At 36.1% G+C, this 24,751-nt stretch overlaps 3 protein-coding genes across 5 annotated transcripts; 1 reads left to right on the forward strand and 2 right to left on the reverse strand.

Annotated features, from left to right (window-relative positions):
- Positions 1-625: 625 nt before the first annotated feature.
- LOC114515668 (probable E3 ubiquitin-protein ligase bre1) lies at positions 626-4,736 on the reverse strand. The gene is made up of 5 exons (XM_028534995.1): positions 4,428-4,736; positions 3,652-3,908; positions 2,699-3,065; positions 2,297-2,482; positions 626-2,102 (listed from the first exon to the last, which is right to left on the reverse strand). The coding sequence occupies exons 1-5, from the start codon at positions 4,537-4,539 to the stop codon at positions 1,237-1,239; spliced, it is 1,788 nt and encodes a 595-aa protein (XP_028390796.1). The 5' UTR covers positions 4,540-4,736; the 3' UTR covers positions 626-1,236.
- Positions 4,737-4,856: 120 nt separating this feature from the next.
- LOC114515766 (uridine phosphorylase 1-like) lies at positions 4,857-7,527 on the forward strand. The gene is made up of 7 exons (XM_028535098.1): positions 4,857-5,041; positions 5,633-5,759; positions 5,878-6,039; positions 6,327-6,441; positions 6,618-6,688; positions 6,851-6,983; positions 7,214-7,527. The coding sequence occupies exons 2-7, from the start codon at positions 5,643-5,645 to the stop codon at positions 7,507-7,509; spliced, it is 894 nt and encodes a 297-aa protein (XP_028390899.1). The 5' UTR covers positions 4,857-5,041; positions 5,633-5,642; the 3' UTR covers positions 7,510-7,527.
- A 376-nt stretch (positions 7,528-7,903) lies between these two features.
- On the reverse strand, positions 7,904-22,021 carry LOC114544571 (max-like protein X). Of its 3 annotated transcripts, none has more exons than XM_028534892.1 (10): positions 21,941-21,977; positions 11,292-11,322; positions 11,051-11,119; positions 10,295-10,389; positions 9,758-9,860; positions 9,413-9,512; positions 9,133-9,169; positions 8,854-8,904; positions 8,517-8,633; positions 7,904-7,991 (listed from the first exon to the last, which is right to left on the reverse strand). In XM_028534892.1, exons 3-10 carry the CDS (start codon positions 11,115-11,117, stop codon positions 7,935-7,937), a joined length of 627 nt encoding a protein of 208 aa, XP_028390693.1. In that variant the 5' UTR covers positions 11,118-11,119; positions 11,292-11,322; positions 21,941-21,977; the 3' UTR covers positions 7,904-7,934. The 3 variants fall into 3 exon arrangements, with proteins under 3 accessions (XP_028390693.1, XP_028390631.1, XP_028419206.1); XM_028534830.1 differs by lacking the exon at positions 21,941-21,977 and adding an exon at positions 12,240-12,576; XM_028563405.1 differs by lacking the exons at positions 7,904-7,991; positions 8,517-8,633; positions 8,854-8,904; ... (4 more) ...; positions 11,051-11,119; positions 11,292-11,322 and adding an exon at positions 17,660-19,935 and having other exon boundaries at positions 21,941-22,021.
- Between the last annotated feature and the right edge of the window lie 2,730 nt (positions 22,022-24,751).

The raw sequence follows: 24,751 nt of genomic DNA on the forward strand, positions 1-24,751 counted from the left end.
AATTACAACCATGCAGTATATATAGTAAGTAAATGTACAATGATGCATGAGAATCATTTAGATAGCTACCATCAGGAATTTTGCTTTACTATAGGAAATTAAGTAATACACCAAATAAAAAAAAATTGTAAAAACCACGTTCAACCGACAATTTCAAGAAATAGAAAAAATTCCAAAAAAAGCCATACTGAAATCCAAGATATAAATCATAAGAAATTCAGTGTGACCGGCGACGACTATTCGACATACAAATGTACAGAACAGGCATCATGACACAGAACATACACGTGTGGGACGAGGGGATTCAAGATATGGACAATGTTGATTCTTCCAATTAGATTCAACTTCTATTGACTATTGTATATTGACGGTGTTTGAAACCGTTTCGGCATGAAAACGAAAATGCTCAAAAACGTTACCGTGTGCACATATAGATGGTCGCATATCTTCGCCTAACTGAAAGGGTTTTTTGGGGATCGAGTTTATCTTGGGTCCCTTACTCTGTGAATTATACATAAAAATGCGCCTTGCAGGTCATATTAAAACTATATGCATGCATGTCTTTTTTCCATGAAAGGAATTATTGCATGTGTTTGATCATATAAACTGGTCATATTTAGTCGTGAAAATTGTATATATATACATGTATTTATAACTAAAAAATTCAGTTAGTTAATCTGAGGCGTTAAGCACTTAAAAATTTTGCAATGAATCTGTAGTTACAGTATAATAACTTAGCAAGCTCGTCTTTTATATCCAGGTTCCTTTGATTTTTAAAAATTACGTATGATACAAGTCAACAACACGGTATGAACAATAAAATGTAACAAGAATACTCCATTTAATTATTTATCTCTGTCTACGATCGCAGCCGAATACGACCTAATAAAAGTTTTTCGAACTAAGCGCTTTAAGTAAATGTAGCTACTGTTGTATGATCGTTTTTAACCAAAGTGATCAATTTACAATACAGCGAAAAACTGTTCCTTGTCTTGATTGGATGATTCTGTGATATCCAATGAGACAAAACTGTGTGATGAATAGTGCATGTGTACATGAATACCATATTCAACGTATTTGTGTGTAAAAATGGCAGTAAATGGGTCATTAGTAGACTGATAATCACCGCAAGTAGTTGATGTATGAGAAGCTGATGAATATAATTACCAGGTGATTCATATCCAACATAGCAGTTTTGATATTGCTCCTTCTAATGAGAAATACGAAATGTCACCATTAACTTTCAAAATGACTGTTTATATGACTTCTCCGTTCATCTAAATCGCATGATCTGTCAAAAATTTTGTTACACATGGGGCACATTTCGTCAGAGACTGTAACCTGCTCCTTCTTCGACATGTCATTATCCGAAGCTCGATGATTCTGCCCAGCAAAATCACTATTAAAATGTGCCCATGTTTTTCTCCCACTGTCCATACCTGAGATGGACATCCCCTGAACTTGATGGTGTAATGACATGGGTTTCCTGTTCTTTGAAGTTCTGCCATCGGGCTGCAGTGACAAAAAAGGTGAGCGCGCATGTGATTGACCGCTGGCGCTGTTTGCATTATCAATTCGAGCTCCTTGAGCAACGGCCGAGCGTCGTTTGGAGTGCACAACTATGAATTCTCCAAACTCTTCGAGCTTTTCATTGTCCTCTATCTCACCTGATAAGAGCACGTCACCAGGATGCCCCGTTTGATGATCAGTTAAAATGACACTATTCCCAGAAGCAACTCCTGAGACATTATCAGGTGGTTTATCTTCAACTTTGTGTCCAGAATCCTTGGTTTTCTTCTTTGGCTTTTTTTTCTTGCCATTAGAAAAATTTTGTGCAGAGTTACTAGGGCGATTCACTGTATTTGAGCCTAGTACTTTGTTCTTAGGTAAGGAAGCATCAGAAACTGCGGCTTTGTTCGCATCTTCCTTAGACAGTTGAGATTTTCTATACTCGGTCAGTGCTTCAACAAGCATATCGATCCAAGAGTTCTGGTCGCAAATGGTTTTCTTCAAACCAACAACAAACTCGGACATTTCCGACAAGCCATACATTATACTTCGGAGAGTTTTTGTATGCACTGAGATAGTTCCTTCACCTTGTCCTGAAAAATAAGAATTTTTTTTACCAAAAAATTGTTTATATATTGAAGATTGATTTCGAAGATCTGACTCGATGCCCGTTAAATTGACGGTAAGATAGTCGACAGAGGCTACAGGTCATTGCTCGTATCCCACTATCGTGTATGAACAAGTTTTATTGATCGAACAAACTAAAATCTTTTTAGGACATACTTACTTTGTCTTTGACTTCCTTTTCTCAAGTTCACACATTCTTCCGTTCTTTTCTGGAGCATATCGTTTGTTCTTGTTAACTCTTCTTGCTGTTTTCCTGAAAACTCCCTGAGGGACAACAGTGTTTGTTGCAGGAAAGCATTGCCTTGTTCAAGGCTGGCTAATTTTTCATCTTTTGTAGTACTATTATCTAGAATATAAACGATAAAATATCCATTTCTGTTGCATTAAGTAAAGGTGTATCTGTTTGTCATGTACATTCTAAGGAATATATTCACAGAGACGAAGTCGAGGATGTAGGATTCAGAAATCAGAATGTAGGATTTGTTATATTCACTTGTGCAAAAATACTAATGTGTATTATTGAATCTTATTCAATCGCCAAACTGAAACAAACATTACTAACTTTTAACTCCTTTTCTCAAGTTCACACATTCTTCCGTTTTTTTCTGGAGCATATCATTTGTTCTTGTCAACTCTTCTTGCTGTTTTCCCGAAAAGTCCTTGAGGGATAACAGTGTTTGTTGCAGGTAAGCATTGGCTTGTTCAAGACTGGCTATTTTTTTGTCTTTTGCGGTACTATTAGGACCGCCATCATTATTATAACCAGGAAGTAGGTGTTGCAGCCTTTTGTGATCGAGCAACTTAACCTCCAATTGGTCATTCTCTGCAACAAGAGTTAAGCCAACATTCGCAAGAGAAGATTGTACAGCTTCTTCAAACATTTTTCTTTGGAAATTTACTTGATTTATTTGATCTTGTATGGACCCTGCCTTCATAAAAACAGAATATGGTACAAATACTTCGATCAAGCATGATAAATAAGGTTTTGCAGGTGATAATGTGTATTTCATGCACTAAACAAAGCTTAGTTATACTTGTGATTATGCAAAAATAATCGGCATATAATGTTTTAACTAGCAGTTAGTATGAGCATTGTGATAGCATTACAAATTGTTACAAAAATGTGTGCCTAATTCAAAACATTATCCATATGGTAAATCATATTGTAAAGTAAATTTGACAATTACAAAAATGTGAAAATCGATCTAGATCTACTTTCATAATAGTTGACCTAATTTCCAAGTATAATAATTAAATAAGTAATTTTGTGATGGTACTATAAATGAAGCCTAAAGTGTCACAAGCTAAATATAGGCTTTAACAGTATCTTTGCCATGAAAATAATAGTTCCAAACTTCCAAAGATGGCATGCATATGAAAGACACATTTTAATTTTTTTAATGCATTGACAAAATTAAGTAATAAAGTTGAAATCATTAGTTTCAGGCATTAATGAAAAACATAAAAGGGAATTTTGTGAATCTGAAGCATTAGGTTTTAATTGATACTAAATACCTTATTTTTGTTTTGCTCATTAATTTCTTCTAGATTCTTGTTGCACTGATCTAGCTGTTTCTCCAGTTCCTCGACTTTCATAAATTTTTCATTGTATGCATCATAACTTTTCTCTAAGTTTTCTACAAGTTTTGCTTGCTGCTCTTGAGATTGTATCTGCAAGTCTTCGTATGACTGGCGCAACAGCAAGTACTGTTCTTCCATTTCCAATTTTTGTTGCTCATTTCCAATAAAGAGCTTTTTAAGGTCCAAAAACTCTGTAACATACACAAATGTTATCAAAGTTAGTTAAGAAGATCATTATGTTACGCAAAGGTGCATCTTGGTATTTGTTGTTTGCGACATCTTCGAAAGGAACCACAGATTTCACAGGTGTGGCTGGGGCATCTTGAATGCTGACGTTCATTACTTCATTTGTAAAAGGTATTTCAACTGACATTCACTGCATGCATGTACCTAATTTATTTTTGGCAAGTGACAGAGTAGAAAGCACAGAAAGAGTAGAAGCACAGAAAGAGTAGAAAGCACAGCAATTCCATTTCTAATTCCTAATCTAAATGAAAGTCTATTCATTCTCTATTGCAGTTATTAGTCCCATGATGTATTGTAGGTTAAAGCACTAAACAGCAGACATTAGTATAATATTGCAACGTCACAAAGACGAACAAAATATTTAACATTTGTAAAACAGAGAGTATACTTGTACTTTGCTAAAGGTTTTACGAAATAGTAAAAATACCATACTATATTCATTAGACAAACTGCGATATCCTTACCTCGTTGCAAACCATTGTAAGCTTCCTGTAGCACAACAAAATGGTTGTATTCAAAGTTTGTTTTATCAGATTTACCCATTTCTGACTTTCCACCAGTCTGTCGTTTAGCCATCTTCAAATCAAATGGGAACAACGAATTACTCGACACCCGATCGATTCCAGTACAGCAGTATTCCTAAAACATTACCTACGGCATTGAAAATTCAAATTCAAACGGAATGGTATTTCCCAGAATCGAAAAGTCACAAGAAACATGACCTGTAAAAATATACGACCTAAAATGACCTACATTGTTCGAACGTAAACAGGAAGTAGGGACAGAGACGTTTCCCCACCGGGTATGATCCCCCCCCCGGGTATGTTTCCCGTCGTGTGTACTTCCATTAACGTGTCAATGAAAATTCGATTTTCATTTTCAAAATCCAAGAAACAAGTCAAAACAAAAATACATGAAACAAAATCACTGCAAGGAATTATCGTTTGTCACGCAAAGCTTGGTGAATTGTTTGGTCCAGCAAATGGTATCAAATAATTCGTGCATCAAAGTTTATAAAACCGGACGATATATAGAAAAAGCAAACAACGGTGGAGAAAATATTTATAAACAAAGCCAGGTAATATCGATTTCTGATGCACAATAGTAATAAAAGTTATTTATTAATAGTCGTGTATATTCAGAAATGTTTGTTGCTTGTTGTTATGCATGTATAATAATCATATAGGTAATATAAACAAACCTATAATTGAATCAGCGTTTATAGTAGCTGTTTATAGCAGAAATGGGAGGTACCTGGTGCAACCAGCTCATTCTACAAATATTTGCTTTCACTTTGCTTTCTTATAGCAAATATCTATATTAGTGGTTGTGGTTTTTAAGTTTCCTGAAGTTATTTGGCATAGGTTTTTGCACAAAATGACAAACAGAAGTCAACAGACTTAAATGGTTGTCTGACTTGGCAAATTAGCAATTAGAGGCCAGTCTTACAGTTAGGTTATTAGCTGTACAAAATTATATTTGAGAAATGTGCATGAGAAAATTGTTGATAGCATATAACAAATTGCAATTTAACTTTTGCCATATAATTTGACATATGACACTCTTAGGAGTAGAACAATGACCCTTCTTGATTTGACCTGTTTCCTTCCTTGCATTGTGTAATCATTTTTGGAAGTGGTTAAACATTTACACAATCATATTATTTCAGAAATATTAATATGGGTGATAAATCCTATATACAAAATCCTCATCTGTCAGGGATGACTGTTGATGAGCTTTATCATATTGGTCTAAATACAAATGATGACCTTAAAACAATATTTAGTGATGTTAAGGTAAGAGTAAAATAATAATATATCTATATGCACTTCTTTGTGGCTATATAACCTCACAACCCTTGCAGTTCCTAACCCATTATGCGGTATATACTATTACTATATTTAACATTTTTAGTTTGTTTGTCTTGGAGGCAGCAGTGGAAGAATGGAGAAATTTGCCAAATTGTTGCAGGATAGGTTAAGAGAAGAAGGTTTAAATTGTGGGTCAGAGATAAAAAATTTAAGCAAAACTGATCGCTATGTCATGTATAAAGCCGGACCTGTGCTCTCTGTAAATGTAAGTGTAATGCTATATAAATGTTTAAAGTTTACTTAGTCTTAGATCATTATCCATAGTACATTCTAACTATAACAATTGTAAGCCACCAAATGGCAGGATTGGCACATCCCCTGAAACCCCACAAGAGCATCTTGCTATACTTGATGTTGATGAATATATACCGTATATGAAAGTAGAGATAAAAATTAATTTGTAATTAAAAGTAATTTGATAGTGGTTTTATACTTCACCATCTATGAACTCAGTGCAAACTAAGAGAAGCTGTGGCAAAAATTTTTTTGCAGCATGGTATGGGCATTCCATCCATATCTATAATCCTGAACGAACTGATAAAATTACTTCACTATGCCAATGCGAGAGATGTTGTATTTTTTCGTCTTGGTACTTCAGGTGGACTTGGTAAGTAAAAGAATGGGACATTTGACTCGGAGAGTAGAGTCGTTGTGCTCTAGCTCGTATTTATCACAGGACGTGGTATCTGCATTCCGCTCGCCTTTGGCCGCTCGCAGCCTCGCCTCGTTGTGGGCGTGGATCGAGGGTGGCCAAACTCTGATTGTGTCATTCCACTGTGTTAGGAACAGAACCAGGTACAGTCGTCGTGACAAAAAATGCCGTGAATGAATTACTCAAGCCACAGTACGAACAGGTGAATTGAATGCTGACGTTTATTACTTCATTTGTAAATTATTTCTTAATAAGTTCCTTTCAAATGACATTGTCATTGCCATTGGCCTTAGAAAACAAGGTCTTCCTTCTTTTGATCGTGACAAAACGCGATGTAAGATATTCATTTGGTACGTTGTGTTAGATTATTCTGGGAAAACGAGTGAGTCACTCCAGTGAATTGGACAGTAAGCTGACAGCGGAATTGCTGGCATGTAATCGCGAGGATTTTGCGGTTGTGTCTGGTGACACGATGTGCACTTTGGATTTTTATGAAGGTGAATAACCTTGTTTTCTTAATCGGGGTTCGCGCCAGCTCCTGAATATCAGTAACCTTATAAAGCAATATATTACGTGGCGTTGGGTAGAAAAATAATCCGCACGGACAAAACAGGCTCACCCCCCACAAGCGGAGAAGTCGTATAATTAGTTAATTTGCCTCTCCCTACGGCACCACTGCATGTAAGGTGCTGGTTAATGTTACCAAATACTTTTCCACGTTCCATAGGTCAAGCGAGGTTGAACGGTGCTTTTTGCGATTACGAATCAGAGGATAAAATGTCATATCTACAAAAAGTTTACGAAGCTGGCGTGCGTAATATTGAAATGGAGTCGTTGTGTTTTGCTGCTATGTGCAGACGAGCCGGGATACCAGCGGCAGTCGTTTGCGTCGCTCTCTTAAACAGATTACGCGGGGATCAACTTAATCATAGTCCGGAAGATCGCCGGGATTATGAAAATAGACCGATGAAACTGATCATAAGTTATATCATTCAACAACTTACGAAGAACGGACAGAAATAGACTAATTATTTGTAAAATTAATATTATATAATTATTTCCACAATGTCATGCAATATTTTAATGCTACATATGTAGCTCAATTAATAACCAATGTTAATAATAACGTGAAACATGTCCCACAAGCATGTTAAAAGTTGAAACTTTTTAAAGCACATTTTTATTGCACCGAACAAACATTTAATGCTACAAAAAGGACTCGACATGGACAATCCATGTTCGTTATGAGACTATAATAGGAGCTCGAAAACATCTTGTTTGCTACTTTGCATTTCATAGAATTGCCTCTGAATATGCTCTGAAATGTCATTTTCTTGTTATGCACGTGCGATCATGTCATTAAAATATCTGAACCGTAGCCGTCTCTCTGCCTTGAGACAAGAAATCTCAGGAAACTAGGACGATACAATAGCCTTTCAATGTCGTTATCAAACGCGTTTGAACGTGGTGTTTTGTAAAGAATCTACGACAATATCTTGCAGTTTCTATAAATTTGATACAACATGTATCAAGAACTAAACGAACGACAAAGACTGGACCTTGTCCATGACAGAAAATGTAAAGAACTGGAGACGGTTGTTCGAAAGGTGGATAAAGTTATCCACTGAATAGTGATTATTTGAACGTTAAAAAATCCTCACCACCGAGATAATTTTGAAGTTAAAATACTTTTTAACGATTATAAATTTATGAAGTAGCTTTATCGTTTTTCAAAGCTTTTTTACGACGGTTGAAAAAGTCACTATCAAGTGGATAACTTTATCTACCTTTCCAACAACCGCCCTGTGAACTCTAGGGAACTTTAGTGACTTGCTAAAATTGTTGTTTTATCAATTCTATCATACTGTGAATTCAAAAAGGTCAATTTTCTCTCTAAAAGAGTATTTCTAAGGTTTTCTAAGGTTTCTACACCACAGTACTGCACTATACTTACACTAAATTAAACTGTAGTACTACAGTACAGTATTGGGTATATGCAATGAAAACGAAACGTAAATAAACATGTGTACCTGTGGCTTGCATTCCTCCTCCAGCCATTTGAATATTGTGGCGGAAAGCGTCGAAAAACTGGTCACTTGAGCAGCGGTGTTGAATGAACTAAACTGTGCTTCCATGATTCGTTTGAACTAATCAATAAAATATACAGTGAATATCAGTGAAAAGTGTATCAATAATTGCAAATACGGATGCATGCATGGAGTGAAATTCTAGGTGCCTCGTTAAAGGTCAGTGTAAATGACTTTTTGCCCTAAATAAAAAGACACAATAATAGATGTTCCTGTGAGGTGGCTAAACGTCTGTTTTCACAGGCCAAAAACGCCAACAATGTCACGGTTGTGAACATACCACATTAAACTTAGCTTGATCAGTCACAGCATTACCAGAAGATGATGATTCCTGAGGAAGAAAAATAACATTTTCCTTTCAAACTCAAAAAACGTCAAGAGTCTTGAACAATGAGTGCAGTGATGAAATATCATAAGAACCTGTGTTTCTGCAAAGTCTAAACTATAGATTTTCAGTTCAAACTATTGTAACCACTATAACCTGAGAGCTTGATGAAGAAGCGCTATTTCAGTAAAAACAGACACATGTAGCTACAGTGTAATGTATATGTAAACTTGCCTCATTGTAAGTTGAATTAGCAATTTGTTCGTAGTTCCTAAATATGACAATGATCATAACCACAATTAGAAACAGCAAATAGGATAAAATACCAGGAGCCAGTTGTATAAAAGGCTAGTTAACGTTTAACTGTAGTTTAGTACAGATTTGACCAACCATAGGGTTCAACTATGCAAAATGTAGTTAAAGAATTCTCTAGTTACAACTGCCCCAAGGCCATTTTAGAGATCGATGATATACTTTTTTTATGTCAATTATATAAAACAACATAGCTACTTACGCTTTCATAATTTGTAGTGCTAAAACCTCTTTCTTCAAGTTATCAATCTCATGTTCCTGTTGATCTTTCTCCTCCAGAATTGACCTTAAATAGTCAATCGCTAAAAAATATCGGGGTTGCATATATATAAGATTGAATGATTTGGATAAAATAATACTTCTTTTTTCGTACAACTTTCTTTTTTCATACTTTCTTTTTTTATACATTTTTATTTTAGACGTCACTTAACATAAAGAACGTCACTTAACAAACTATGTCTATGACCAGTTGGAAAATACAGTAACTATTTTTGCAGCGCAGTGATGCAATAATTTAGAATGAATGTCTTAATTATGACGTACGTACATTTCTGTAGAACCACTGCTTTACTGAGCTTTATGGGACTAACAGATGATGAATCCTCTCCCCGACACGATGGAACTATGCGCTGAAGATCTTCGTAGCCTTTCTAAAACAGCAAAAATGATCGATAAAACGCTAATAATTGAATACACACAGTAGGGCAAGATCATGCAGTTGTTCAACAAATGGATATGCTTTTCTAGACGGATCTTTATTATTTGACCGACTGTGTAGCCTACATTAAACTTAGGTTTTGTAACGTAGATACAATAGGTGGCGTTTGAGTTTCAGGCTTTGGGCCTTTGAGGTTAAAATCAATAAAATGTACCATAGAATATTTGATAAGTGTACGTATGTTGTAGATTATCACCAAAAAAACACGTTAAAAGCTCGTGCATGCAAAGGTATTACCGTATAGCTCAGCAACATCCGGAACACTTTTACAAACACAAATTACTAGAGACCTAGTGAACCAATAGTACACAAAAAACATATCGAACCCAGCTTTTCATAAAAAAAGGTTTTGTACTAATTCTTTACCTTGATGGCATCTCTTCTCTTCTGTTCAGCAACTGTATGAGCGGTGCGTCTTTTGTTGCTTTGTACACATTTCTTATTATCTTCATCTTCTAGATCTGGTGTAACAGGTGGAAGAAAAATAGTTTAAGCACTTACACGGTCACCACTAAAATGTCAAGAATATCCTTTTCATTATTTTTTTCATTTCTACATTATTGGGAACTTTTGGAAAAAATCAATCGTGAGTTTCCTAAGGCAAAGAAAAACTGGTCTTTGAAAAATTCCTCAGTTGTGCATGTTTTTTTCCAGAATTACCTTTGAAAACGTACTGCTGTATTATCTGCATTCTTTATACAGACACTATATCCTTGGGTGGTGATGAAGAAACTATTTAGAATTGGAATTTGAATAGCCTGTACTACAGCGTATTTTGTATCATGTTGAATTGTTCTCTTAGAACTTTTGTCAGCATTAAACTTTCTTTCAGGGGCTTAAAATATTTATACTTCATCCGTATGAGAGTCCTACTAAATGGATTTACTGATTAGAATTTAGAAACATTGATTCCAGATTTCCTTTTAATTCTTTCTACTTAGCAAGCTATAGATCTCAATTACAATTTAGGATGTAATTGAGCTTTTGTACCATAAAACTTACTAATATATTACTCTTCTCAAGAAGGCTTTCAAGTTGTGTTCCTGAGCCAGCTTGTTAAAGAAAATATTTGTCTTTCACTAGTCCTGTGCAGTTTTAATGTACATGAACATAGACTATTACCTGCATTGCAAAATTCAAGTTCACCATTTATGGGGCTTTTCGGCTCTTCTTTGACGTCTTCATTCATATCTTTGAAATACCATATATAATGGGCAATTTAAACCTTTAAAGTCTCAAAAATTTAAGATTTCCTATAATATTATTTAATGTCTGCCAGGGAAAATAAAAATGAGAAAAAATCAAGATTGGTATGCTCTTTTCAGTTTTCATAATATTGTACTATTGTTTGTTGATACATTACCAACATGCTTGCTTGCTGCTTGAGAAGTATCCTAGATAAAAATACAATTACCATTTTGCACACACAATGCAAGAAAGGATTTGATAGCCCTTCAATTGACTTTTTAAATTTAATGATTGTTACGCTCATCAAAAAATGTAAACAACAAAGGTGCTTGAGGCATTACAGTATGTAATATATACAATCTGTATTATATTACCTCCCTAAAGGCTTTTTTCCAATTTAACTATATCTTAGCAAAATTTTTTATTAATTATTCGTTTTAAAGTCCCAGGCTGATTGTCCCAAAAAACAATGATACATGCCATGCTTTACTATAAGGTTGATCATGACTAAAAACACTTTGTATTATATGGCTCCAATGTTACAAAATGACCAGTTAAAACCACACATTTCAGATTCTAGTCATCAATAATCACAGTATGTAAAGAGACAAGAAATTGATTTCTAGTCACTTAGCTAATACATTATGCTCCACTAGTAGTGGAGTGATTTCGTTGGTATTTTGAATCTTTCTGTTTTGTTAGTTTACCATGTCTGTGGACTACAGCAAATATTGTATTCACCAAACTGCTCTAGGGTAACCTCCCCCCAGGGACAAGGTCGCAATGTTACAACGTTTTAGTCAACCATTTTCACATAATTTTTATGACATATTGTCCAAATTTTAATCATTAACTGAGAATGCAGCTATGGTGTTTCCAACCAAAGGTTAAATAATCTGGCGGGTGCATGTGGAAACATTTGGAGGAATAACTAGGTGATAAATAGTTTATCCATGCTGATAGTAAAAACTCCGGACTCGATTATTATTATTAAATTTTTCCTGGTCTTTCTAGCCACAGAGAATTATGAACAAAACACTGGAAATTCACAGGAATTAAGCCTGGGATCTGTCACTAACTTCACTGGCCAGCTTATTAAACTATTAATACATATATGTTATACCTCTGTTGACGTGGCTCTTAACATATTTTTACTGATTCAATACATCACGAGAATCCTTAAAAACTTTACCAAATGACAATTTCAGGAGATTTTACGTCTTTTCGATGCTGTTAGGAGCCGAATACTTGTGTTGTGAACCAGTTGCATAGAATGTAAACGTGTGAATGGTGTGATTTTGTTTTTATTGGGCCCAGTCCCCGAATTTCGTTGCATGGGAAGAAGAAGGAGGAAGGGAAAATTCAGATTGGGTTGGGTTGGACCATAGGTTGGACATAGCCTACGTAACATAGACGGTGAAAAAAACGATAAACCGCTATACTTACACAATTATTCAAATATTTGTAGCCCGAATGTTGGCGCCCTGAAGTTATTACTATGTATCGTTTGCGCGCAGGCAAAGTTGCAGAGTGACGCCGGAGCGTAGCGACACCAAGGGGGGGGGGGGGGGGGTAGTTTCGTAAAAGAGCGCTTCTGTAGCGTCGCAAACTGGAGAATAGTTGGAAAATTTTATCATCAAAAATTTTAATATTAATCAATTGTGCTCTATAGAGTAAATTGTACGAAGTTTAAACGTTACTTTCCTTGCAACTAAAAACTCCTAGTAATTTTAATTCACTAGCTAATCGTAAATATTATAAATCGACAATCGTATCTATCAATCAACAACTAAATGGAGGCGTTCTTAATCAGTTTGAAATACTTGCATCAACTCGATTTTACACTTTTTCATTCCTAAGACTAAGCCTGTTTCTAATATTTAGTCTAAAGGCTGGTTCAACGTACGCGTTTTTTATACGCACGTACACGTACGGAAATTTTAATTCCTTTAAAATTTTTATTATTTAACATCTAGATCAAATAATGCATAATAAAATATGCAGAAAACTATGTTCCTTTGATTTATTCACTTAGTTTTTTCAAAGGTAACATGTATAAGGATTTAGGCTTTGTGTACGTGCGTATGAAAAACGCGTAAGTGGAAAACAGCCTTTAAGAGCTGATTTTACACGCACGTAAAAGTTTAAAATCATTTAAATGATACATATGAAGTCAACGATTTAATCGATGCATAAGGTTGGATTCTGTTGGTGATACGGTATGCTTTTTTTCTGGCATACTGAAATTATTCAAACGACAATTTGGAAGGTTCAGGCTTTTACGTGCGTGTACGTACGTGCAAAAAACGCGACAGTGAAATCTTTGAGAATTCCACTAAAAATCATTGATCGACAATGTTGCCATCCAATAAAAAGAGATAATGATCGAGTGGGATCAGTGAAATAATAGATTCCCAAAAATGAATTAGACGGTTACGTCGTATATAGCCCTGCCCCCTGCCAAGCTGTACTGGCAAGGGGTCTAGAAAACTTACAATTAGTATGCCCCAAAGAGAGAATACAAATGAATCTATATTATTTTTTGAACAAAAATTATTGTTTATGTGTCTCACTATTGTTTCAGATGTATTCATTAAGACGTCGGGTAACCCATTGGATCAGTCGGTGGATCACCAATAAATTCAACTTGTATTTCTTCCGTCTCCTTATTTACAGCACAAACCTTCAAAATGCACTTAAGTTTCGATTCCAAGGCCAGGTCATTGGCTGTTTTTTGTGCGTCGCTGTTCTTTGCCCAAATCACATCGAAAAGAAACGGTATTGAAGTGGCAACCATCGTGGTAAGGATTTTAGCATTGCTCGTCACGCCAGAACTTTGATACAATGACAGAAAAAGAAACAAATAATAAGCGAATGTTACAACCAAGAACACCTTTACGAAAAAAGGGAACAAAATTTCGTCGTAAGGCAGAAGCGTTTCTCGCACAATATCATATAGCGGCTTAGGAATGAGGGGTTCACCGTTTTTGTCCAAATTGATCACGAAACGTCGAGTAAAATCACGCGACATACTTGCTTGAGAACTGTCATTATCACTGGAATGTAGACTTATTTCAGGGCGGGTATCCGAAACCAGAATGGAATTTTCCTTGCTGAATTTGTAGATATTTGTATTTAATTCAAGGTATTTCGCTTCAACGGAAGATCTCCAATTGTTCCACGAATAAACCAAGACAACAGTGAGAGGAATAAAGTACGTACTGTAATGTCCTGCGTTTAGGTATAAACCGGCGGTCAGGTAGAACGAAAGACTGAGAAAATTGACAAAATAAAATAAAATTACAACATATATCAATGCAATGCCAGAAATGTGTACGCACGACAAGATAATCAACCGTAATTCGCTGTTTTCCACTCCGTGTAATGAGGATGAAGTTGTGAGTCTATGTAGTGATAATAAGGAAAAAAGATAGCGAATAGGCTTAAACTCTCCAAATTTTGTAATCATAGTTCTTAAAACAACATAACAAGAAATTGGAAGAGCAATAAACAGATATAGAATTAGTAAAAAAAGAATTGATAAACGATATTTGAAAACATCTATAGTACGTCTGATTACTCTGATAAATTGATTTTTACCAATTCTCGTTTGGTCTTGGGACTCCATTTCCCGCGATGATAATCCAGTGCGCTCGTTAACTTGAGCATTGTTTGCCGATTGTTGATCCGTTGAAGTAAAATCAAGGCTGTGTTTAAAGTGTCTCTGGAGAAATGGGATCCTCTTTGCTTCATTTTGCCAAAATTTGAGGTTGAAAGGTAAAGCAAAGGCTCTTATTGAACTTCCGGTTTCAAGAGATCTCATCCTGGGATTACGATTAAAAATTACAGACTTTTTATTGGAGTCGAATGCGTCAAAAACCAGAACAGGTACTGCCAACATTAAAAAATGAGGTAAAGAATTTGAATTCCATCCAGTAAGCAACATTGTTAGAAAAATTAACAGTAAAAAGATCAGTTTTCTTACAAAAGACTTTACTGGGCCATGGCCATCAATAAATAACATGTGAATAATAGATGAAATTGACATTGGACTATCAGAAACGTTGTATGTTGTGCGTTCCTTTGGGAAGGAGCCCAAATACCCGATCATTACAAGAGAAATTATGAACAGGAAAACCACTGTAGCAAACGAATCCATAAAGAAATCGGAAAAAGACTTAGTGAACGACACGTTCGACAAAAAGTCCGAACAGGTGATCGCCTGATCCAGTAATCTGCAACAATTATAGTACGACGCTTCGTTGTTCCAAACACACAATTTGTAATCAAAATGATAGTCATAGACGCGGTCATGAGGGTACAGTTGGTGGAGAAGAAAACTGAAAACAAGGTCAGAGACATTCTTTCCTGAAAACAATAGGCATCCTTCCGTCATTTCGGTAACAACAATATTCATGGTTTCGAGCCCAACATTTAATGTACTTGTGTAGGAAGAGAAGAACATCGGCTGAAAAGACTCGGCCTCTGCAATTAATGAGATCACAGTACGACCAATTTCGTTCGCCCAAGTCAATCCTGGTAGCACATCAGATAAATGTGTCTTATTATTGAACGATTCCATCCTAACATTCAATCTAATTCCATTCTTACTGTTCTGAAATACGTCCTTCAGGGATGCCGCGATGAATTTTTGATAATTGATCTTCAGGCGGCAGTTTGTCGATGAGTTGTTTGCTGGATTTCCAAATACTGTGGATTCAACATTATCGCTTCGAGAAAATACTGGAAAACTTCGGTTTTCTGAAATTGCTTCGGACAAGTTACTGAACGCAATCACCACCAGCACAAATATTTTGGCAGTCATCATTGAACTCCGCCAATGACATTCTAAAATATAATCATTGTTAGTCAGAAATGTTGATCAGTTGAGTCCGTGTTAGGATAAACTTCGGGGATGCTACATGCTCCCAAATCCCCCCCCCCCGTTGGTACCACCCCTCAATCTATTGTGAACCAGATTCCATGTGAAATTTTTCATTTAATAAGACAATTATTTTTTCAGTTCTCAGTACACGATTATTGCTATACGGAAATCTAAATATCTACTCCTTCTAATGTTAAAGAACGTTCTTTTACAATAAAAACCTTTAATTATAGATTATTCAATACCAACATAAAGTGTATAGACCTTGGGTGATAGAAGTCTGGGTAATATTGGAAAGTGATGAAGTGGAGTGTGTGGATTAATTTAAAAAGATAGCTGCTAACTTTGTTGCTTAAAGAGCATTGTAAGTGTTCACAGACGATTGGTCACATTAATAATTCACATTGATTTTTAAATTTTTTTCATAAATATTTTCTGGACCGAGTTTTAAAAACGAACAGTGGTTCAGAAGCACATAAACTAAAACACTTGCTTAAAATTTAACCCACGGTTAGCGCTAACCATGCAGCTAACCTTTCAAGCCAGCTTGAAACAACTGGCCCCAGAAGTGGATCAGCATTAGTCAATCATCATCGGATCAGCATTAGCGTTACCTTAAATTATAAGTACCCGGATAACGATGCACTAAATCACCGAATCCATGCAAGAATCCCAAAGCACTCATAGCACATCATATAATAACAGTAATACAATAATAATAAAAATACTACTAATAATAGTTTAGTACATAATGGTACATAAACAAATCGAAACAAGTCATAATTTCTCTAGAAACTCTAAGTATAATTCTTACAGTTCAGTATTTATTCAGTATATCACTGCAACATGTATAGGGCCCTATGTAATGTAACAGAAAAAGCAATTTAGTTTAAATGCTCGTAACTTGTGTATCATTTACAGTTTTTTAATTGCACTGAGTTCGTGCGCCATGCACCCTTAACACTTTCCCTACAATAATAACTCCTAACGGAGTTCAACGCTATACCATAGGTCCATAATTACCTTTAATCAAATATCTTATCATATATAGACCTACTATAATAATCGGTTCAATATACAATCACGTTCTTAAATCTTAATTAATCTACAACACTTGTAACAGTTCAATTTTACTATCTCTCACCTAACATAAAGATATCAACATTTCCGTATGGCATTTTATTATTTTTTTCTTGCGGTCCAAATTCATATTTTTGCGTTTCTTGCAATCTGATTGGCTACGCGAGCGGTCCGTATAAGGCCGTACGGACGGGGCGAGATTTTAAAAGCACAGAGCCAACGCTAAAATATGAATTTGGACCACAAAAAAATCTATTATTTACCAGTTTAGTCAGTCCGTATAGGAAAATATTCCCTCGGACTCAAAAACGTCCCTCGGCCTTTGGCCTCGGGCTGTTTTTGAGACCTTGGCTGGCCCGTCTCATATGAACAGGTCCTAAACAGTTCACAGCTCTAAATTAAATGTGCCACCCTGGAATTCACGATCAACACTACCTAGAGATAAAGAGGTTCTACTGTATCCATTTTTTTTTTAATTTTGTCTGTTAGGAAGATGCAGTTCTTTTCGCTTTCCGTTCGACCCCCACTCCCACCACCCCCCCTGCGACCAAGAGGGAAGGAAGCCATGAAAATGAAGCCAGATGTATCCATTAAGACGTCGGGTAACCCATTGGATCAGTCGGTGGATCACCAATAAATTCCACTTGTATTTCTTCCGTCTCCTTATTTACAGCACAAACCTTCAAAATGCACTTAAGTTTCGATTCCAAGGCCAGGTCATTGGCTGTTTTTTGTGCGTCGCTGCTCTTTGCCCAAATCACATCGAAAAGAAACGGTATTGAAGTGGCAACCATCGTGGTAAGGATTTTAGCATTGCTCGTCACGCCAGAACTTTGGGACAATGACAGAAAAAGAAACAAATAATAAGCGAATAATACAACCAAGAGCACCTTTACGAAAAAAGGGAACAAAATTTCGTCGTAAGGCAGAAGCGTTTCTCGCACAATATCATATAGCGGCTTAGGAATGAAGGGTTCACCGTTTTTGTCCAAATTGATCACATAACGTGGAGTAAAATCTGACGTACTTGTTTGAGAACTGTCATTATCACTGGAATGTATTTCGGGGCGGGTATCGGACGACATACTTGTTTGAGAACTGTCATTATCACTGGAATGTAGACCTATTTCAGGGCGGGTATCCGAAACCAGGATGGAATTTTCCTTGCTAAATTTGTAAATATTTGTATTTAATTCAAGATATTTCGTTTCAACGGAAGACTTCCAATTGCTCCACGAATAAGCAAAGACGAGGGTGAAGGGAACGAAGTATGTACTGTAATGTCCCGCGTTTAGGTATAAACCGGCGATCAAGTAGAACGAAAGAATGAAACAATTAAGAAGAGATATAGAAGTTTGAGTGAATACCAAGGCACAGCTAAAGCTTTGTGTGAAATTGATAAGCAGAGATCGCATTACGGAATAGCAATCATGATGTTGAGGAACGAAAAAAGAAAAATGATTCAAAAATCTCGAAAACAAAATTGCTACAACAACAAAACAAGAAAGTGAAGGAGCAATTAGCAGATACAGGATTAGTAAAATAAAAATTGATAAACAATATTTGAACACATCGATATGTCTAAGAATTTGATTTGGTAAACTTCTTGTTTGGTCTTGGGATTCCACAACCGGCGATAATAATCTAGTGCGCTCGTTAACTCGAGCATTGGCCGTCGATTGTTCACTCATCAAAGTAGAAGCAAGGCTTAGACGGAAGTGCCTACGGAGAAACGGCCTCCTCCTCGCTTCATTTCGCCAAAATTTGAGGTTAAAAGGTAAAGCAATGATCCTTATTGAACTTCCGGCTAAAAGGGACTTCATCCCGGGATTGAGGGCATGAGTTTGAGATTCACCAACTTCTTTGTTTAATTGGTATACATCAAAATACAGAAAAGATAGTAGGCACAAGATATTTACAAGAATAAAAAAACCCCAATTAGAGTAATTAAGCCACGTTGTTAGAAGAATGAATGTTAAAACCACCAATTTCCTTCCAAAAGACTTTACTGGGCCATGACCATCAATAAATATCATGTGAATAATAGATGAAAGTGACATTGGGCTGTCAGAAACCTTGTATGTCGTGCGTTCCTTTGGGAAGCATCGTAAATACCCGATTATGACAGGAAAATACATCATAATGAAAACGAAAAAAAGTGCAAAAAGCAGAAACGCATCGAAAGATGTCAACGAAATTTTCGACGAAAAGTCCGAACAGTTTATCGCCTGATCCAGTAATCTACAACAATTAAAGTACGTTTCTTTGTTCCAAACACACAATTCGTAATCATAATGATAGTCATAGACGCGGTCATGAGGGTACAGTTGGTGCAGAAGAAAACTGAAAAGAAGGTCAGAGACATTTTTTCCTGAAAGCGACAGGCATCCTTCCGTCATTTCGGCGACTACAATATCCAAGGTTTCGAGCCCGACATCTAATGTACTTGTGTAGAAAGATGAAAAAAATATTGGTTTAAACGATGAAATAATATTGTTTTCGGCTGCGGTGATTAATGAAATTAACGTGCGACCAATTTTGTTCGCCCAAGTTAATCCTGGTAGCACATCAGTTAAGTTTGTTTTATTCTTGAACGATTCCATCCTAACATTCAATCTGATTCCATTCTTACTGTTCTGAAATACGTCCTTCAGGGATGCTGCAATGAAGTTTTGATAATCGATCTTCAGACTGCAGTTTGTCGATGAGTTGTTTGCTGGATTTCCATCTGCGATGGATTCAACATTATCGCTTCGAGAAAATACTGAAATTGCTTCGGACAAGTTACTGCACGCAATCATCATGATCAGCACGAATATTTTCGCAGTCATCATTGAACTCCGCCAATGACATTCTAAAATATTATTGTGTGACGTTTAAATTGAGTGCGTGTATAAAAGTGAAAAACATCCTTCTTTCGGTTATTTATAGTTTTTTTAAAAACATGCATTGACCAAGTACATCAGTTGTAAAATACCAACATGGATTTAGTCCAGGGCGTACTGCCTTTGGTTCCATGTAGGAGGGGATTGCCAAATGGACGATTAATGAAAAGTCTAAATATATCCCGACATTATAACTGAATCCTTTTTTCATCCGAATAAAACTGCTAGATTTATCCCCTTTTTTACCAGCGAACACGTTGCACTTGAAGTGAAATAGCCTTTGGGGTGGTTGGTGTACAGTAAGGTTTAATTAGTATATAAGTTAAAATAAATTGTCTATATAGCTACAGTATATATTATACAAACATTATCCACTGACCTAAAGTGTACATAATTATTGATTGGACATTACATGCAAAACGTTCAGAACTGATCTGTTTCAGTATAACTTTAAAAACGATTCATCATGCCTTTATTGCAAGCAGCAAACACAACTTAGTAAAGTGTGTAAGAATGTGGAAATTGAGCCTCATCTTCAACCCCTTGACAGCAAGAGATTTCACCTGAGATCGGCCATCATACGTGATAAGTTCCGAAGTCAAGCGAGATTGGACATGAAGGTGGACGGTTTTTGGTTAGTGGAGCTATAACGCATTTTTTCACGTACGAGTGATGCATGTAAACTCCAAATGTAACCAAGGCCGGCCAACCCAGGTCATTTTCAAGGAACATGAGAACGGAGAGAAGAGAAAATACCAACAGAGATTAAAATTACTCGAGAACGAGGCTCCCGGTGGTGGCCTGGTAGCCTCGTTCAAGTATTACGGCTTATTTTTACACTTATTTGTCAAAGTTAAAAATTCTTTTTCATGCATGTGTTGAAGACCAATGTTTTGTATTTATAGCTCGTGAGAGTAAAACGTAAACGGAAGCACGAAAATATTATTTTCGTTTGTGGTTCTTTCAGGTAAAGAGGAAATCAATTCTCTTACACTCTGTTTGTCTTGCGTTGTTACTTGTTAATAAATTCATGGAATACTTCCAGCTGTGAGCTAGAATATCCTTAGTGATCCACGCTATCCTTATTCTGCATGCATTTAGGCAAAAATCTAACTAAAAACCTTTGCGAACAAGCTCAATGAAATTTCACATCCTACTAAGATAGCTAATTTCTTCAATGATCCTTTCATGAACATAATAATTTTTCTTGACCTTGCTACTTAAAATTTGTTGGCTCAAACCGGCTTTCAGAATTGGGTAGAAACATGTATACTTTAATGATGATAGTTAACATTAACGCGTGAAATGAAACCTTGGATTGAATTAAAAGTTTTAAAACGAGATATCTACTAACTTTTAGTTGTTTGAATGGCTTTCCTTTAGAGCAATATGTCGAACGAAACTGAGTCGCAGACGAAATATTGAAAGATGCCGCATATTATTAATCTGATTTCTATGATATTGTAGTTTGCAAGCGCCCATTTTGGTCACATGGTTTCTTAAAACAATTATCGTATTTTGTATTGTTGACGAACGTACTTTACGATCAACTTAATAATACTGCATGTATGGATACGTAAGCAGATATAAAATAAACGAGATAAATGCAAATAGTAAAGAAACTTGGAAATGAGCCAAGATGGAACAAAATGACAGATGATGAGGTCAAATTCAAATTGCATTGAGATGATCCATTTGTAGGCTTTCGCTTGATGCGAAATATATCATTATAATTATATTTATTTCAGTCAGAACGTTATAAAGGATTCATAATGTGAGAAAGCATCCCTAGTAGTTTCTACAAGAACGCAGATGTTGCAAATCGAGTATTTACCGTACATTCCATGGACACTATACAATAACGTCTGAATCATGTGACAAACCGTACTTACAACAAGATATCGCGTATTTCTCGCTATGCCTGAATCAATAATATTATATCAGAGTGATTTGAAAAACAATTCAAATACATACCAACTCTGCGGTACAAGGAGTTCAAGTATTTACACTGTGACTTAACTGACTATATATACCAGCTGAATGATATACCATTAGCAATACAACGTCTGAATAATTAAGATGTATCGGATATGGCACAACTCGTGACAACTGTGTTGTCACATACGCATGCGCGGTCATGTGCTGTACAATCTGAGGCGCAATTGCAATTCACATATTCGTTCTACCCGACGTATTTATCTATAACACAAAAATTCGGGTTGTTCTTTTCTGAGATACGCCCATACGCCTGCGTTAACTGGTAACTACCCATGCATATGGTTGTATCATTTTAATTTGAAGTCTTCCTGAGGCCATGACTATTGTCAATACTCGGTCCGATACTAGTCATTGATGTAATTCAACACACCTTTGTGTTCATATTCCGCTTCCGATGCACTTACTTCTGAAAACTTGCTTTTAGCGATAAAAAATGTTTGTCCAACACTCAGCGAGGCTGAATGTTTGAATATAGTACTTATAGTCTCAAAGTTTATTTTTCACTTCGGAAACCTTCAGTGACCATTGTTAAGATGCGGCAACGCGACGCGAATTTTGAGTTTTCAGAAGCATATAAATTAAATTCTGGAAGCAAAATTTGGAAACGATGGACGCTAGAGCAGTCAAAATATCTTATTGTTAAGTAATTTACAAGAATATTATGATAGTTTAAGATTTATTTGATTTTAAAAAATTAAAAACGTTGAAAATTCGCGCCGCGTTGCCAATTCGCATCCTGTCTGTGTGGGCCTTTAAACAACATCCTTCTGGATATTTCCGTAATTTGATAAAATTTGTTTACTGTTACCTAATATGGAGTCTATGGCCAATACTCTTTATATATCGATATATTGGGTTATTGCTTTTAATTTACAATCTTTTGTTGCTTTGTTGCAAATTTTGAGTTGGAAAATTTTAAACGTTCAGACATAATGTATACAAAATGATCTATTTGAAAAGTTTTTTTTAGCAGTGAACATGCATAATATAACACAATTATCCATGCAGGCACTTCTTCAGATTTGAGATGTTAATTATTTGCTTTCCGCTAACCTCCTATTTGGGTCAATGCTAGTATTGTGCATTTTAAATGAAAACTTTCTTTTTAAGGGTTTCCGGTGCATGTTAGGGCTTGCATTGGTTTGTTGGTCTTGTGTCGAGCAATGATAAAATCAAGTTCAAATATAGAGACGATCAACTTACAAGCTAGCCTGCGCACAGACGCCCTGAAAAGCTAGGCGGTTTACATACATTACGTCTAAATCGTAGACTACATACAATCTAGCTATATATAGGGTGTCCATGCATGCAACAGCATACTTTAGATAACATTTAGTTAGACACTAGCGCCTATTTTTGTAAAGCTCTCCCCATGGCTATGCAAACACACTCACCCTACCATTGCGCCTATAGGGTGAATAGATAATTATACTATGACAACAGATTTTAACCATTGACGTCATTTGATTTATGAATCAAGAAATTTGTGAGCATTCGTCTCGATTTGAAATTTTGACCAGTGTCCAGAAAGCGTACAAAAAGTCATGTCACGATGGAGTTTTGGAATATTGCAAACATAGCCAAACCTAGCAACAACAATAGTTATACCACCACCAACAACACGATGTAGATTGCGGTAATAAACCAAAGTCTGCGCGGAAGGGTGTTTCACACTTACAGCAATCATTCTGCATATATTAATATTTACATATACAAGCTGCTCTTTATCATATATTAATATTTACATACAAGCTTCTCTTTATCATATATATTAGCCTTCGTTCGTAAAATACGCATGTATACTTGTATTGCGGTCTATTGTAAATGGACCGGTTGTTTATTAAAGAGGAAATGTTAACCCGCTTTTGACATCAGTTTTAAGGATTATACATTTATACCGACAGCGAGCGGTAGGGCAGCCAGAGATCTAGAGAGTACCTACATTACCAACATCTTGATCGTCCGCGGCCGCGACGGATTCGTATATTAATAACACGATGCGATATTTTGAGACTGTTTTGCTTACAATCTTATCTACACAAATCAGGTTTTCGGTTCAAACAGACGGACCGACGACCTTGTCTGTGAGAAGACAAAGCGATGGCGACATTTTGACGTTCCAGGTTAAGAAAGACTGCGTTTCGTTTAATGCTCAGTGTTACCCGAAGAGTGAACGGAACATGTGTAAAAGCTGTAGATGCTCGCCTACTTTCACAACGTACGATAGAGGCGAAAAAGTGTGCATCAATGCAAATGGAATTGCAAATTTGCACTGTCGAACGCTTCGTAAAAATATGCCAGTGTTAAACCAACGTACCGAAGTCCTCAACGAATCCATTCAAGCATATCATTGCAGAATCAGGGAAAAAGAAATGCATCCAGAGTTACATTCGAGTGTTGGCAGCTTAACCAGATCAAGCTGGTCGTGGGTAAAGATGATGGACGTTGATTTCTCGCTAAAGAGTTCGGGGAATTCGCGGAAACCCAGCCAAAAATGGCAGGTGATATTTACGAAAAGTGCGATTTCCAAAATGCTATCAAAGTATACTGGTGGAATTGTGAAGTTGCAAATCGGCTGTAAGCAAGAATATGAATCATTTTTCACAGATTTCTGTTTTCTATTCAAAATAGCTGGCACAATTTCTAATTCAAGAAACGTAACCACCGTCATGCATTCTTCTGAAAAAAATCCTGTAACGGTCTCTACAACTCCCAAAACGATCAATTATACAAAAAGTAATGAATTGCCAGTCGTATTGGAGACAAGTGATCGACCATCGAAGGACA

The sequence above is a fragment of the Dendronephthya gigantea genome, unplaced genomic scaffold, assembly GCF_004324835.1.
Source record: "Dendronephthya gigantea isolate DGI-Jeju-01 unplaced genomic scaffold, DenGig_1.0 000000F, whole genome shotgun sequence".
In the NCBI taxonomy this organism is placed as follows: Eukaryota; Metazoa; Cnidaria; class Anthozoa; order Malacalcyonacea; family Nephtheidae; genus Dendronephthya; species Dendronephthya gigantea.